This window comes from Vanellus vanellus (assembly GCF_965231255.1).
Source record: "Vanellus vanellus genome assembly, chromosome: 11".
NCBI classification, from domain to species: domain Eukaryota; kingdom Metazoa; phylum Chordata; class Aves; order Charadriiformes; family Charadriidae; genus Vanellus; species Vanellus vanellus.
The window spans coordinates 25,043,895-25,059,171 of NC_138916.1; the positions used below are offsets into that span (position 1 = coordinate 25,043,895).

Consider the following 15,277-nt stretch of genomic DNA (forward strand, 5'->3'; position numbering starts at 1 on the left):
GGGAACGAGCAACCCCCCCATTCTGAAACAGCCCCGCCAGAGCTTTCGCCGAAGCCGTGGGCAGATCTGCTGCCCTCCGGGCCGTGGCCAGCCCAGGCGCTGCGGGGAGAGCCCACGGGTGGGAGATGGGGCCCCTGCGGCCCCCTGAGCACCCAAGCAAGGGGCTGGTTTCGACCTACCCGGGGTCATTCCCGCCATCTCCACCCGTACCGAGGCTGCAGCCTTTGTCCCCCATGACCCCGCTGCGAGCCCCGAGGCAAAGGCAGCCCGGAGCAGATCGACTGCTTTTTGGTATTTCCTAAGTCAATTATAAATTGCCAAGCATTTACCTAACCCCGCGTGACAAAGGTACATTGGTGAGAAGCCGCGAGCGGTGCGTGAGGCGGGAGCACCAGCTCCTCTCCAGAAGTACCCCCGGGCGGGCGCGAGTGGCCCTGCAGGGACGGCTGTCGGGTCCTGGCACCCACTCCTGACATCCCTCGTGCCGCAGGACCTTCCCTCTCCCCCCTCCCCCCCCACTCCTCCCCCCTTGTGGCTGTCCCTTTCCCGTCCCTCGGCTCCCCGCCTGCGCGAAGTCCCCCCTCGGCCGGGCACGAGGGCTCCCGCTCCACCCTGGGACGCTGCGGTGGCTTTCTCTGGCGCTGGAGAACAAACCCCCACTGCCGGGCGCTCACCCTGCCGAGGCAACTTCTCTGGGTCTAAATTTGGTTTTTTTAAGCAGAGCTTTTCTACAAATAATCTGGTGTACGTGCGTGCATCCGAGAATGAATGGAGAAAGACATTTCTCAGGGCTTCCATGGCCGGGTTAGCAAGCTACCGAGAAGCCTCCACGCTGCTGGAGTTAACAAAGCAGCGGCCATAAGGTTTTCCTAAACGTTTGTTAATGCAATAAGACCTACTTCATTTCTCTGCCAGCTCTGATCGTTACTGTTATTATCATCTCTCACCAAAGGCGGCTGCAATTTTAGATTATATTTTAGTAATCACAGGAGAAATTTCCCCTAATGTTAATCTAATCTACGCGAGTGCTATGATAAATACCGTCACAGGCAGCAGTAGTCCGGTAAATTACAGACCAATGTGTAACTGTGTTCATTGTGCATTTCTGCCCATTTCCCCACCTTCTGCCGGGACTGGTCCTAGAGCGCCAATCTTCTCAACAGCCGTGGAGTGAAATGGGCTGGACACTGCAGAAAAGCGGTTTTCTGCCCGGATGAGAGATTTGGGGGCCAGAGAGGTCTGCGCAGGGACAGCAGAGGAGCGCTGGTCCTTGTAACTTCCCACCGACGTCGAGGGGAGCTTCGTGCCCTGGAGAGCAGCAGGCAGGGACTGCGGCTGCCCCCTCACCGCACAGAGCACTCGGGTAGCCCAGACGCACACTGGGGCCACAGCATCATTGACACTGGAGGGGACCTCAGGGGGTCTCTAGTCCACCCCCCTGCTCCGGGCAGGGTCAGCTGTGGGCTCGTACCAGTTTGCTCACGGCCGGGTCCCACTGTGACTGGAAACCCTCCGCTGGTGGAGGCAGCACAGCCTCTCGGGGAGCCCACACCAGTGCCGGGGGGTCCTCGCACTGACACTGGGCACCGTAACACCCACGGGGCACACAGCTGTGCAGTGCGCACGGGGGCACCGGCAGCACACACGTACCGGCACACGTCCACCCTCAGTGCCTGGGCACACGCAGGCACCGGGAACACGTGTGGCACAGCTCCCCCCACACACACGTGGGCACACAGACCCACAGCGACACGGGCACCCCCCTGCACATGGACACATGCTTGTACGTGGGCAAACACGCAAAAAAAACACGTGCAAAACCATACAGACAGGGACACACACACACAGATGCCGCCCACGGAGGGACACGCACCCACAGCACACCCCCACAGACAGGCGCCCGGCACACCCCCCCGTGTACACACGGAGGCACAGGCACAGCGCTGTGCCCATCACCCACACGCACGGGAACACACTTTGCACACGCAGGTGCCCATCACCCACACGCACAGGGGGACAAACACCCCCCCCCTCACACACGGCATCACCTCGCACACGCGTGGGGACAAACACCCCCCACGCACATCCCCGGCACAGACACAGACACCTCCGACGTGTGCGCACACCCCCCCCCCCCGCCCCCGCACACGCAGACTCACCCCCACGGACCCACACCCCCGCACGGGCACACACCCCTCCCACCCCCGCACACGTGCACATACCCCACGCGCCCGGCCCGGCACGCACACGCCCCCCCGCACGCATGGTGTGTCCCCCCACCCCCCGCCCCCACCCGCGGGTGGGTGGACGCGCCGCCCCCCCCTCCCCGCGCAGCCCCGGTGCGGGCCGGGCAGCGGCGGCGGGTGACGCAGCCGCCCGGAGCGCACATAAGCGACGGTGCGGGCGGAGGGGTAACCCGGCACCGGGCGGTGGTCCGTCCGTCCGTCCGTCCCCCCCCAGCACTGCGGACAGACCCGCCCGGGGGGAGGGATAACTGCCCCGAGGGTCCCCTTCCCCCCCCCCCGTGTCTCCGCAGCGGACCCCCGGCGGCGCCGGGACCCTCCGGCGGCAGCGCGGACCGGGGGATGCGACCGGTGAGGAGGCGGAGGTGAGACCCGGGGGGGCACTGGGACCTGCGGGGTCCCCGAGGGGAAGGGGCCGCGGCAGCTCACTGAGGGGCTCCGGGGGGGCTTGCCACCGCTTGTGCCTTTGGGGGGGCTGTGGTGTGACGCCCCCGGTGTGAGCACCGCACTTACAGCGGGTCCCAGAGCTGCAGCGTCCCCGCGTCCTGCGGGGCACGGGGGGCTGAGGGGGAGACCCGGTGAGCACAGGCTGCCGGGACCCCCGGGGGGAGCCAGGCGGGCTCGGGGGGGTCCCTCGCAGGTGGGGACGCAGCAGGGAAGGGTTAGGAACGGTCTGAGGAGAGGAAGCTGCTGCTCCCAGACAGTCGGACAGCAACGGGCGATGAGAGCGAGGGGAAGCGGGCGGCAGGGCCCCCCCGCCACGCTGCCGGCAGGGCTGTTTCTGTGCCTCTGAGATGTTTCCATGGTGCTGGGCATCTCCTGGTCCCTCCAGCACACCTCTGAGCTGCTACCTCTGCCTTGTGCACGGAGCCCACCGGGTCTCAGAGCTGCAGGGGAGGGGTGGTGTTCCCCAAGGACACGGGCAGGAGGGACACGAGGCACTCGGGTTGCACGTCGTGGCCACGGAGCGCTGCACGGGGGCCTTACCTGGCTGAGGATCCCGTGGGCAGCCCGTGCCAGGCAGCGGCAGGGAAGCACTCGCCGGCAGAGACAATGCCTGTTGATCCTCCCGAGGGGGTCCTGCTCCGGAGACCGCTGTGAGTGGAAGCCACTCTTACAGCGCTCTCCTACACAAGTGGCTCACCCCAGCATTAGGCAGCGTGGGGTTACGGACAGCATGACTGCAGCTGCTTCGCGTTTCCTTCGGCAGTGAGGAAGCCAACATCGTGGCTCCGGACCAAGAATCCACGGGAGATGCTCACGCTGTCTCCAGTGGGCTCTGCCTTACAGCCCGGGAGACCTAGAAGACGTGGTGGAAACCATCTCAGCATGAGGACCATTCCGATTTCTCTGGCGCTTGGGGAAATCAGCCGCATCCAGGCAAATGTCAGCATGGCTCCCGGGGAAGCAGAGCCGGAAAAGAGCAAGGCAAGATGAACCGAGACATTACCAGGGAGCAGCAAGAGCAGAGCTGCTCCGCAAGGGGAGACGAGCCGTAAGCTGAGGGTGACCACCGCGCAGGCTGGGGGCGAGACGCCGTCAGCAGGGCAGGGATGAGCCCGTGACAGGTCCCATCAACAGCGACCATGGGGCCGAGGCGAGGCGGCGAGTCAGGTCCCAGGGCAACGAGGGAAGGCCAAGGGACAAGTCTGGTCTGACGGGGGCAGATGGAGCCTCAGGCACCTTCATGGCTCAAACCAGGACTGGGGGTCTGGGCCAGTGTTTAAATAGGGCCCCCAGCCCAGGGGCAGAGGGAGGAGGGGTAAGTGGGGTCTCAGCTGGGGCTGGTCAGGGCAATTAAGGGTGATTAGTGCACTCAGGGCTCTGGCAGCCAAGTCCTCTGGAATGTCTGGAACAGAGGGAGGGTAGAGGCTCCACAGCCGACAGAGATACAGTACACCCTGAAGATGAGATTATCAAGAGGGGGACAACGCTGTAAGGTGACTGCACGGTCCGGCTGTGGGAAGGCAGGGCTGAGGCGTCTCCCAGCCGGCAAAGATCAGCTCCTTCTCCCCTGGGGATCCCCGAGAAGAGAAAGCCTTTCCTCCCGCTGCCGCCCACCCGCCGGGCACCCCACGGGCAGCAGGAGACCCTGCGTGTGGGGGCCGTGGCGCTGCCCACGGGCAGCAGCGATGGCTTTGGGGGCTCCTAGTGCCCCAGGGTGGGGTGGACAGGGTCAGAGGGGCAGTGGGACGCGGAGCGGGGCCAAGAGCGTGACACCCCCAGGAGGGCAGGGCAGAGGTGGGAGCCCGGGCTGAGGAGCAATCCTCACCTCTCCTTCACGGTTCCTCCCACAGCTGCCGGCTGATGCTGTCTTCGCCCACCAGTAAGCGGTGGCCGGTGCCATGGATGAGGTGACGGAGCTGGAGATGGGGGGGAACTCCCTGCTGAAGGCGGTGTGGCTCGGCCGGCTCCGGCTGACCCGGCTGCTGCTGGAAGGGGGGGCTTACATCAACGAGAGCAACGAGAAAGGGGAGACGGCCCTGATGGTGGCCTGCATCACCAAGCACGTCGACCAGCAGAGCATTAACAAGGCCAAGATGGTGAAGTATCTGCTGGACAACAGAGCCGACCCCAACATCCAGGACAAGTCTGGGAAAACAGCCCTCATGCACGCCTGCATCCGCGGTGCCGGGGGGGACGTGGTGTCCCTGCTGCTGGAGAACGGGGCGGACCCCAGCCTGGAGGACCACTCGGGAGCATCAGCTCTGGTCCACGCCATCAACGCCGACGACAAGGACGTGCTGCAGCACCTCCTGAATGCCTGCAAAGCCAAAGGGAAGGAGGTGATCATTATCACCATGGACAAATCGGCCTCTGGCACCAAGACCGCCAAGCAGTACCTGAACGTTCCCCCCTCGCTGGAGTTCAAGGAGAGGGCCCCCCCCGAGGCGTGCACAGCACCTTCCAGTGCCCACCTGAAAAATCCCACCTCCACACCTTCCCCCGCTGAGAAGGAGAGCGGCATTTTCGGCTCACACCCCTCGCAGCCCGGGGACAGCCCCGCCGCCAGGGCTGCCGACGAGCCCCCCTCCCCGGGCCGGAGAGCCGGCGGGGCCAGGAGAGCCCGCCTGCCCCAGCTGAAGCGGCTGCGGTCAGAGCCGTGGGGTCTGGTGGCACCCTCGGTGCTGGCGGCCTCCGCGCACCAGGACGACACGCGGGTCAGCGCGGACGACGAGGTGATCATGGGCATCGGCGACCTCTCGCTCTCCAAAAAGGTTCCCCTCACCCGGAGCGGCAGCAGCAAGAGCAGGGACCCCTCTCTCTTCCCCCCGGTAGACGAGCAGGCTCTGAGGACACCGCCGGTGGCCGGGCCACTGGCGAGGAAAGCAGGCTACGAGAAGAGCCAGGCTGCCCACCAGCGCCTGCCCCGACGGAGCACGGTCCCCGAAGAGCCCGAGAGCGTTGGCTGCGCCGCCGCCGGCTCAGCCGCGGCCATGGACGCGCTGCACTGGCGGAGGCTGGGTGCCGAGCACTACGACTGCGACCCCCAGCTCTCCGGCACCCCCGGCCCGGCCGAGGCAGGGAAGGTGCCGTCGGAGAGGAGGAAGCTCAGCGGGTCCCACCTGGCCTTGCTGGACGGCTCACGGGAGTCCCTGGACGGCATCGCCGGCACATCGCCCGGGACTGTCCGGCGCCGACCGCCCGGCTTGCTGGAGAGGCGAGGGTCCGGGACCCTGCTGCTGGACCACATCTCCCACACAAGGCCGGGATATCTGCCCCCCCTGAACGTCAACCCCAACCCCCCCATCCCCGACATCGGCTCCAACAGCAAAACCTCCTCTCCTCTTGCCGCTGGCTTGAAGTCCCTGGTACCCATCGCTCCCAGCTCGCCCAGACGGGGCGACTTGAGAGCCAAAAGGAAGCTTCTCCGCAGACACTCCATGCAAGCGGAGCAGATGCGGCAGCTCTCCGATTTCGAGGAAATAGTGGCCCAGTAGCCACGTCACCGTTTGCTTCCCAGGGAGGTTGGCACACCAACACTGTCCCTGCAGAAACGTGACGGTTCCCGCAGGTCACTTGGCCCTGGGGAAGCGCTGGCGGCCGCGGGGGTCAGACCCGTGCCCAGGGAGTGAATCGGGAGGTTCCTGCTCCCACTTGCCGGAGCTGTGAAGAGAGCCCGGGGCATCCAGCCCCAACGGCTGAAGTCTCTCTTGTACTCTTCATTCACTTCTGGACCTTTCCCCAGGAGCGACTACCCGAGAGGTCAATCCCACACCACCCGAGATCGTCAAGCTTCGCACGAAGGCTCCTCCCTGAACTTCACTTATTCGGCACTATTTACAATTCACTTTTCTTCCATCCCGCTCGTTCTGACACAGAATGCCGTCTGGAGCCCTGCGCCAGGGAGCCGTGGGGCTGATGTGTTTGTGAAGTGCCTACCGGGAAGGAAAAGAGCTTAATGCTGCGCGAGGTTGGAAGAACAGAAATCCCCCTCCCTGGCGGGTGAATGCATTGGTACCCTCACTGTGCTGGAGAGGGAGACAATTCTCCACCTCAGAAATTCCCAAGCACTTTGAAACTCCAGAGGCTGAGTTAAACCCATTACTGCTGCAAGCCGGTGCCTTCAGCGGGCCCCGGATCGGGAGCGGGCTTGTCTCAGTCTCTGAAGCGAGGGAGGTTCAGGGGCATTTCCCACCACACCGAGCAACTCCAAGCACTGGATTCCTGAGCGGAGAGCGCTCCCAGCCTGTCTGCGTGGGAAGCTGCTGCCAAGGACGGGGGAGCAAGGATGCCGAGTCGCCAAGGATGGCACGTGGTGAGCGTCAGGGGTTTGTCCCGGCAGAGGAAAGCTGCAGGCGCAGCGCCGCAGCCAGTACACCTCTCTCCTGCTGACCCCGCTGCAACAACAGTGTGTTTTGGGGCTGAAGAAAAGCTGAGCTGCTCGCAGGTGGGGGGGAGGAGGGGGCAGCCGCAGGATGGGGCTGCATGGCGTTGGTGTCTGCACGGCACCGTCACGATGCAGCGCGAGCCCGAGCCAGCAAAGGCGTCTGCGTGGCTGGAGGTGGGGCTGCGACTGCGATTCCCTCCCAGTGCACCGGGACCCGGTGCCCAGTGCCGCAGACGGGGCCGTGCAGCATCCCGCTGCAGGACCGGGACTGGGCCCGCACCAGCAGCACGTGGCAGCTTTGCAGCACCAGGGCAGCAAGACGGTGCACCGCCAGACCCCCCCTCCCACCCCCACAGCCCCAACCAGGCACCGGCGGGCGGTGGGGATCACTCCTCACCCCACGCTGAGTTGGGGCGGTGGGATGGGTGAGTGCCGGGGCTGCCGTCAGCCTCATCCAAACCCACCGCCCAGAGCCGGCTGCGAAGAGAAAACAGCCCACCACGCCGTGCTGCTGACGCGGCAAGTGTTTCGGACATGCAGCCTGCCCCGACGCTGGGCCGCTCGTACGAGGCCGAGCGAGAGCAGCGCCCGCGGGTCCACTCAACAAAGTCTCGCGTGCCCTGGCGCCCGCTGTGCAGGCGGCGCGGCTTCGGCAGGCAAGTGGCAGCAGCGTCACCCCACTGGGGCTGGTGCCGGATACCCTCCCCCCCGCCTCAGTCAGCCCAGCACACGCTTCCTTCCCTCTGTCCGTCCGTCTGTCCCAAACCGCCGGCGATGAGCCGGTTCCTCGCCCGGGGCATTCGCCGCCTTTCTCCAGGCTGTCGCAGAACTTTGCACAGTTCCTGCACAAAGCAGTGTTGCGGTGTGGTTTTAACTGCACAGGAATGTTCTCTGAATGTGCATTTTAGATTTAAATACGCTATTTAGAGCAAAGGTGGGTTTATATTTTTACAACCTTAAAGTTTATACTTTCTGTAGGTCAAGTGTCTTATAGATTGAATTTCGGGCGTTATTTTCCCTGTAGCGGTGACGTGTGTCTGACATTTTAGAGTGTGGAATTTTAAATCCCGCGGTTCACCTCTTCCGTCCGTTTCTAAACATCCCCGTTTTTTCGCGTTTTGTCTTTTTTTTTTTTTTTTTTTTTAAGCACCGTTCGCCGCCAGCGGTGGGTGCCCGCAGAACGGGGGTCGCCCTCTTGGGAGCCGCCGGCGCCGCAGCGGGGGACGCGGCAGCGCTCCTCTGCGCGACTCTCTTAATGGGTTTATTTGGCTGCGCGCGCGCAGGCAGGTGTCGGGGGTGACGTCAGGGACCAGGATGGCGTTTCTCCGTCGGCGCTGCCTCACTGCGGAGCTCAGCGCGGGGCTCGCGCCGCCGCGCGGGGTTCCCCCCGGCTCCCGCCGCCCCGGGGGGGTCCGGCCCCGCCGCCGGGAGGAGGCGCCGCGCCCGGGGCCGCCCCCAGCGGAAGCGCCGCCGGTGCCGGTGCCGGGAGGGCGCCACGTCAGGCGGGGCGGGGCGGGAGCGGGAGCGGGAGCGGCGGGCTGCGGGGCGGGATGCGGAGCGGGATGCGGGGCGGGATGCGGGGCAGGATGCGGAGCGGGCCCGGGCTGCGGGCGCTGGTGCTGGCGGTGGTGCTGTGCGCGCCGCGGTCCGGCGGCACCGAGCTGACCTTCGAGCTGCCCGACAGCGACAAGCAGTGCTTCCACCAGGAGCTGGAGCGCGGCCTCAAGTTCACGCTGGACTACCAGGTACTGCCCTGCCCCCTCCGCTCCCCCTGCTCGTGCCCCTCGCCCCCTGCCCCTACCCCCATCCATGCCCCTGCCCGTCCCCCCCTGGCCCCGTGCCCCTGCCTGCATCCCCCCACCGGTGCCCCTGCCATGCTCCGCAGAGCCCCAGGCAGGACCACGGCCGCACCTCTCCCCTGTGCCCCCCATCTCCCCCCCGTGCTGTACCGGGAGACATTCCCAGCCCTCACCCCGTGCCCGCCTCAGAGACGGTACTGGGATGTGCCCACAGCAGCCGCCCCTGACCCAGCCATCAGGGCTGTCCCCCTCTCCAGGCGCTCCACCTGAGCTCCGGGTGCTCCACCTGAGCTCCGGGCACCGTGGGGCACAGCTTCCCCTGGGGCTCCCCCAGCCCGGGCCCCTGTCCCGTGGCGGGCAGCCATGGGCACGGTGCCCACTCGCTGCGGGCACGGCCGTGCACACAGGCGTGGGGCCGGGCAGAGGCGGGAGGGTGCCACGTAGTTTGGCAGGTGCCACCTGCGTCTCCGTGTGCAGGTCATCACCGGGGGACACTACGACGTGGACTGCTACGTGGAGGACCCCAATGGCAGGACGATCTACAAGGAGACCAAGAAGCAGTATGACAGCTTCCCGCACCGCACCGAAGTCGGGGGCGTCTACACCTTCTGCTTCAGCAACGAGTTCTCCACCTTCTCCCACAAAACCGTCTACTTCGACTTCCAGGTGGGCGACGAGCCCCCGATCCTGCCCGACATGAGCAACCGCGTCACCGCCCTGACACAGGTGGGTCACTGCACGCTGCCGCGGGAGGGAGGAAGGTCCTGCCGCAGCTCCCGCTTGCGGCCAAACGGCCCCACAGGACGGCGGTTGGGGGCTCACCCACCTTCCCCTCTGCCAAATGCAGAAGTGCCAACCGCCAGCCAACCGCCCCGCCGTGCGCAGGCCACCTCCTCTTCCCGGCGGGGCGGGCGGAGAGGGACGGGGGGGCTGCTCTGGGTCTGAACCTCCCTTGGCATGAGCACCCCGTTTCCATCCCACACAAGGGAAGAGCGGCAAAGCTTTTCCATCGCTTGGCGTGTGCCCGCGGGGATGGCTGCGCCCCGGGCTGGGACCCAGACCCTGCCCTTGGCCCCAGCGCCTGAGCTGGGCTCTCGGTTGTGCCCCGGGGCTCACAGCAGGCTCTCCCCACCAGCCGGGCTCCAGCGTTGCCCCTTTGAGCAGAACCGCTCTCGGGTCGGGGTGGCAGAGACGCAGCAGCACAGGGCGCTGCTGTCCTGCTCTCAGGTGCCCCAGCACAGCCCTCGGCACCCTCGGCCGCGAGCAGCGGGCCCGAGCTGTGCTGCGTCAGCAGCGATGGGGCGTGCTTGTCTTCCCAGATGGAGTCGGCCTGCGTCACCATCCACGAGGCTCTGAACACGGTGATTGACTCCCAGACTCACTACCGCCTGCGGGAAGCGCAGGACCGGAGCAGAGCCGAAGACCTCAACGGCCGGGTCTCATACTGGTCGGTCGGGGAAACCCTCATCCTCTTTGTGGTCAGCATTGGGCAAGTGATGCTGCTCAAAAGCTTCTTCACCGAGAAGAGACCCGGCAGCGGCGGGGCCGGCACCTAGAGCCGCAGCCGTCCTGTGCCCGGACTGCGGGGGGAAGGCGGGCGGGCAGCGTCTCCTGGGTCACGCTTTACCTCTGTTTTTGACGAGGCGCTGCCGTGCGGAGGCGGCTGGAGGGGAGCGGGGGATGATGTGGCACTGCTGAGCCAAGTGAAAAATGGTCAACCAAAGCATGGGCGTCCCCCGGCCAATAACCCCAGCGTCGCCTCCCGCGTTGCCTTCTCCTGCCTCGCGGCCCCGGCCCCTCACCCGGCCGGTCCCTCCCCGCTCGCCACCTCCCCCGGGAAGTGGCTCTCTGCGCTGGGGTTTGGCAGCCACGCTCCGGCCCCGTGCCGGATGCCCGGTGTACCTTTGGAGCCTGACGTGACTGCACGGCACAGCCCGGCGCCCAGCGGGGCAGGGAGCTCTGCCTGGGCTGCCGAGGGGAGCGAGGGGACGGGGCAGCGCTGACCCACGCAGCGCCCGCCTCCCCAGCGCCCCGGCACCCAGCCAAACGCTGTTAGCCGGAGGAGAGCCGCCCTGCAGGCTCTGTGCCTGCGGGCAGAGGAGGGGTGGGCACAGCCCCCCTTTTCCCCCCGGGGCCGGCAGGGCGCTCCCCGCGGCAGGGCCAAAGCCGGCAGCAGCGTCCCAGGAGCCACTGGCTCGAAAATGGAGGCAAGGTTTCAGTAAGGGCTTTTTGCTTGGAGATTTCCTTTGCTTTGCAAGGCCCCATCCTCACCGGGAAGCGTTTCCCAGGCGCTTCTCTGCCGCGGGAGCGAGCGGTAGGCCCCGTGCAAGATGGCAGTTCCACGCTGGCACGAGTCCGTGCCTAGGGCATCCCACCGTGCCCAGTGGGAGCGGGCGCAGCTCTGCTCAACCCGTGCTGAGGAAGCCCCGTCCCCACCCCAGCAGCAGCAGGGACCCCCCGCGCCCCTGGGACTGCAGCCCGGAGCCCCCCAAAACAGAGACACCCCTCCGAGAGCCCCAGGGAGAGCACCCCGTACGAGACCCCCAGGGAGGCCAGAGCCCCGGCTGCCGCCGCCAGCCCTCGAGCGGGCGCAGGGTCGCTCCCCCAGAGCCGCAGCAACACCGCCGGCCTTTTACTTTGCCACTTCGCAATAAACCCCTGCGCCCGTGGTTGGCGCTGCCGTCGTCGGGCACCACTCTGGGATGGACCACCCGGTGTGGCCACAGCCGTGGGCTGCTGCATGGGCTGCCCCTGCCTGTCCCTGCCTGCCCCTGCCTGTCCCTGCCTCATCGGGCACTCGGCCCCCAGCGCTCTGCAGACCGGCTCGGTGGGTGACGCCGGTTTCCCCCCCGGCCCTCGGCAGACCCCTGTCGAGAGGAGGTGATTTGGTGCAGCCGGTTACCGCAGCCCTCCCCTGCTGCCTGCCCGCAGCCCTGCCACGCACCGGCTACGCGTGCCGCCAGCACCGGACCCGATGCCAGAGCCAGGGAGACACCAGTGGCAGGAGCAGCTCTCCCGGTGGTCCCCTCGCCAATGTGGCAAGCTCAAGCATGCCACGCTGTCAGTGGGGGTTTTCCCGGGGCTACGGGCAAATCCCTAAGTCTGGGACTGAAGGGGGCGAGGGACCAGCGCCCCACCACAGCAAAGCTCAGGGCTGTCTGGAGTCGGCCCCTTGCTTCAGTCGTGGCTCCAGCAAACCCCAGCACCGCCGGTAACCCTTCCCCGTGGCCGGGGGGCTGCCAGCGCAGTTCCCGTGAGCCGCCCCTCTACTCCTGGCATTGCTCCTGGTGCCGCGGGGAGGGCTCAGACTGGCTGCACTGGGGCGCGGGGTGGGAGCGAGGGGTCCAGGCACCCGCAGCCCCCTCCCCACCTCCCCAGCCTCTCCCGGCACCGCCGATGCGCCAGCTCCCGCGGCAGCGCTGGCCTTGGGGCAGTTGCCACGCAGCCGGGAGCAGCCGTCTCCCCGTGCCTCGCAATGACCTTCGTCGGGAGCTGAGAGCTCCCGTTTCGCGCCGAGCTGCCAGTGGCGGGTGCAAGGCCACTGCCGGCGGCACGGCGCCCTGACACTGCTGCCGGCTCGGCTCCCACCCAGCCTGTCCCCAGCAGCCCTGGCTCCGGGGACCCCAGCCCAGCTCACGGCCGGGGACACAGGCAGGACAGGAGGTGGCTGCGAGACGCTTTATTGCTGTGCTGGGCTCTGCTCCCACGCCTGTGCGGGGGTTGGCAGGCACGGAGAGGGGAGAGGGGACCGGAGGGCACCCACGCCAGCCCCGCAGCAGCACTTTGGGGCATGTGAAGAGTGGCAGTGAGCTGGTCCCCACCAAGCCCGTCCTGCCCCCGGTCCCCTCACGCCCGCAGCCTTGCTGCCCACTGAGCACCCCGGGGCATCCCCCAGGGCACAGGGCTGTGCCCGGCTCACAGGGAGCTGCTCTGGCAGGAGTCGGCCCCGGTGAGCACCCGCTGCCCCCGCGCCCCCGGGACGCCCCGCTTGGGCGGCAGGGAGGAGGCCGAGCAGTGGAAGGAGCCGGTGGCCGGGGAGGGCGGCTGGGGCTCAGCGCCGTGCCCGCAGGGGCAGCCCCAGCCCCTCTGGAGGGGGATGGTGAAGAGCCCGTAGGTGATGGGGTCCAGGCAGGCGTTGAAGAGGCCGAAGATGAAGAGGATGTGGGTGAGGGCCGGTGAGACCCTCTTCTCCATGGCCCGTGGGCAGAACCAGTACCACAGCCCCAGCAGATAGTAAGGGGTCCAGCAGAGGATGAAGGAGGAGACGATGACCAGGCTCATCTTCAACATGCGCAGCCGTGCCCGCGGGATGTTGTTCCTGGAGCACCGCAGCGACACGTCCCGGGAGGAGACTGTGGGGGACACAGTCCATGAACGGGGGATGCTTAGCGGCCTGGCTGGGACAGGGACCCCATGCCCTGCAGGAGGGCTGGGGGGTCCCCGCACAGCCCCAGCCAGGGCCGCCCTCAGCTCCCTCCATCGCAGGGTCCCTGCAAAGCCCCCCGGGCATGGGGACATGGCAGCGCGGTGCCCGGGCACTCACAGAGGCTGGAGCCCATGCGCCGGGAGATCTCCAGCAGGATGCGTGCGTAGCAGCAGACCATGATGAGCAGCGGCAGCAGGAAGAGGCAGGCGAAGCCCAGCATGTTGTAGAGCGTCTCGTGCCAGGGCTGGGGGAAGCTGCCCCGCGTGGTGCACTGGGTGAAGTTGTGCGGGGGGCGGAGGGTGACCGTGCGGAAGAGGAACAGCTGGAGACAGAGCAGAGGTGGGACGGCGGCCCCCTCCCCAGGACCGCGGGGTGATGGGGGGCCCCGCGCCTCCCCAAGGCAGGTCCCGAGCCAGGGACCACCAGACCCACAGGGTCAGATGCTGCCCGCGGGAGTGGGACCCGCAGTCGCCCCTGCGCCAGCTCTGCTCCCCGGGGGTCCGGGGCACACAGCGGGGAGGGGGGCAGAGCGGGGTGGAGGGGGCACGCTGCCACTGCCCCTTCTGTGCTGCCCGGCTTGGTTGCCTCTCCGCCAAGCCCTCTCCATCCCCATCCCACAGGGCTCGTGGCAGCACCAGCCCGGGGAGCAATCCCAGCCGGAGCAGCCGGGCACCCGGGACCTGGCACAGGGGCCGGGTGGGCATCTGCCGTGGGGCACGGGGCTGGAGAGGAGCCCTGGGGACGGGTACCTGCGGCACCGAGAGCCCGGCACTGAGGAGCCAGGCGACGTAGAGCATGATGCGGTTCCTCCTCCGGGCACGGGCGATGGCCAGCGGGTGCAGGATGGCGGCCTGCCGGTCCAGGCTGATGACGACGGTGACGAAGGCAGAGGCGTACATGGCCAGCAGCCGGAGGTACATGAGGAGGCGGCAGGCCAGGTCGCCCGCCCGCCACTGCAGCGTGATGTTCCAGATGGCATCCAGCGGCATCACCGCCACCGTCACCAGCAGGTCGGCAGCGGCCAGGTGCAGCAGCAGCAGACGGATGTGGGAGCGCCGGCCGCCCCGCCGGCCCCCCGCCGCCCGCAGCACCGCCAGGTTGCAGCCGGCGGAGAGGGCGAAGAGGACGAAGGTGATGGCCACGCGGGCCTGGGCGGCGGGGGAGAAGGTGGGCAGCTGCAGGGGCTCCTCGCCGCCCTCAGCCTGGGGGCTCCAGGCGCAGCCCCGCTCGGGGGGGGACGGGCTGCCGGAGGGGTCTGCACTGGCGTTCCCCGCTGCAGGGTCTGGGTCCGGACGGCCCCTTCCTGCCACAACAGGCAGATGGGCCCTGGAGTGGGGGCTCCGGGGGGGACAGGTCACGCTGAGCATAGGAGGTCCCGTTCCCCGGAGCCCCGCTCCCTGCCCCGGGCCTGCACCACGACCCCTTCCCCACCTCGCTGCGTTCCCGTCTCTGCATCCCCGCTGCTCCTCCAGAGCCCCCAGCAGCATGCAGAGCCCCCCCCACCCCCCCCATAGGGCTACTAGGGTCTTTGGCACCAAGCAGGGCAGGAGGGAGGCAGTCCCAGCAGACCCCAACCCACCACCTCCCCCAGGCCATTCCTGCTGCCCGCCCGTGCCCCACCTCGGAGCATCCCTCGAGGTCCCGTGTGGGGACGAAGACCCTCCCAGCCCAGCGCCGGGACCCCCAGGGGACCTGGCACCCTGCTCCCCCTCCTGCCTCACCTCCGGCCAGGGCGTCCTGCCCAGCACTGCCCAGCCGGGCCATGCCAGGGCTGCTGCTCACACGCTGCCGGGTCTCCGTGCCGAGGGCTCCTGCATCCGAGCCGTGCCCAGTGGCAGCGAGCCGGCGGGGGCCAGGGAAAGACGGGGAGCGGGGCAGGTATTGCTGTCGCGCTGGTGCCTGTGGCCACCTCCGTGCCACACGGTGGGATGCCCTTGGTGGCTCGGGTTGCTCCTTGACGTAGCCAGCCCGCGTGGAG

At 67.6% G+C, this 15,277-nt stretch overlaps 3 protein-coding genes across 3 annotated transcripts; 2 read left to right on the forward strand and 1 right to left on the reverse strand.

The window, feature by feature from the left end:
• Positions 1-4,588: 4,588 nt before the first annotated feature.
• On the forward strand, positions 4,589-6,184 carry ANKRD34C (ankyrin repeat domain 34C; the record flags this gene model as incomplete). The annotated part of the gene is made up of 1 exon (XM_082488687.1): positions 4,589-6,184. The coding sequence occupies one exon, from the start codon at positions 4,589-4,591 to the stop codon at positions 6,182-6,184; it is 1,596 nt and encodes a 531-aa protein (XP_082344813.1).
• A 2,422-nt stretch (positions 6,185-8,606) lies between these two features.
• On the forward strand, positions 8,607-10,546 carry TMED3 (transmembrane p24 trafficking protein 3). The gene is made up of 3 exons (XM_082488710.1): positions 8,607-8,819; positions 9,351-9,599; positions 10,193-10,546. The coding sequence occupies exons 1-3, from the start codon at positions 8,625-8,627 to the stop codon at positions 10,427-10,429; spliced, it is 681 nt and encodes a 226-aa protein (XP_082344836.1). The 5' UTR covers positions 8,607-8,624; the 3' UTR covers positions 10,430-10,546.
• A 2,242-nt stretch (positions 10,547-12,788) lies between these two features.
• Positions 12,789-15,063, reverse strand: LOC309676118 (gonadotropin-releasing hormone II receptor-like; the record flags this gene model as incomplete). The annotated part of the gene is made up of 4 exons (XM_082488599.1): positions 12,789-13,225; positions 13,417-13,621; positions 14,049-14,602; positions 15,021-15,063. The coding sequence occupies 4 exons, from the start codon at positions 15,061-15,063 to the stop codon at positions 12,789-12,791; spliced, it is 1,239 nt and encodes a 412-aa protein (XP_082344725.1).
• Between the last annotated feature and the right edge of the window lie 214 nt (positions 15,064-15,277).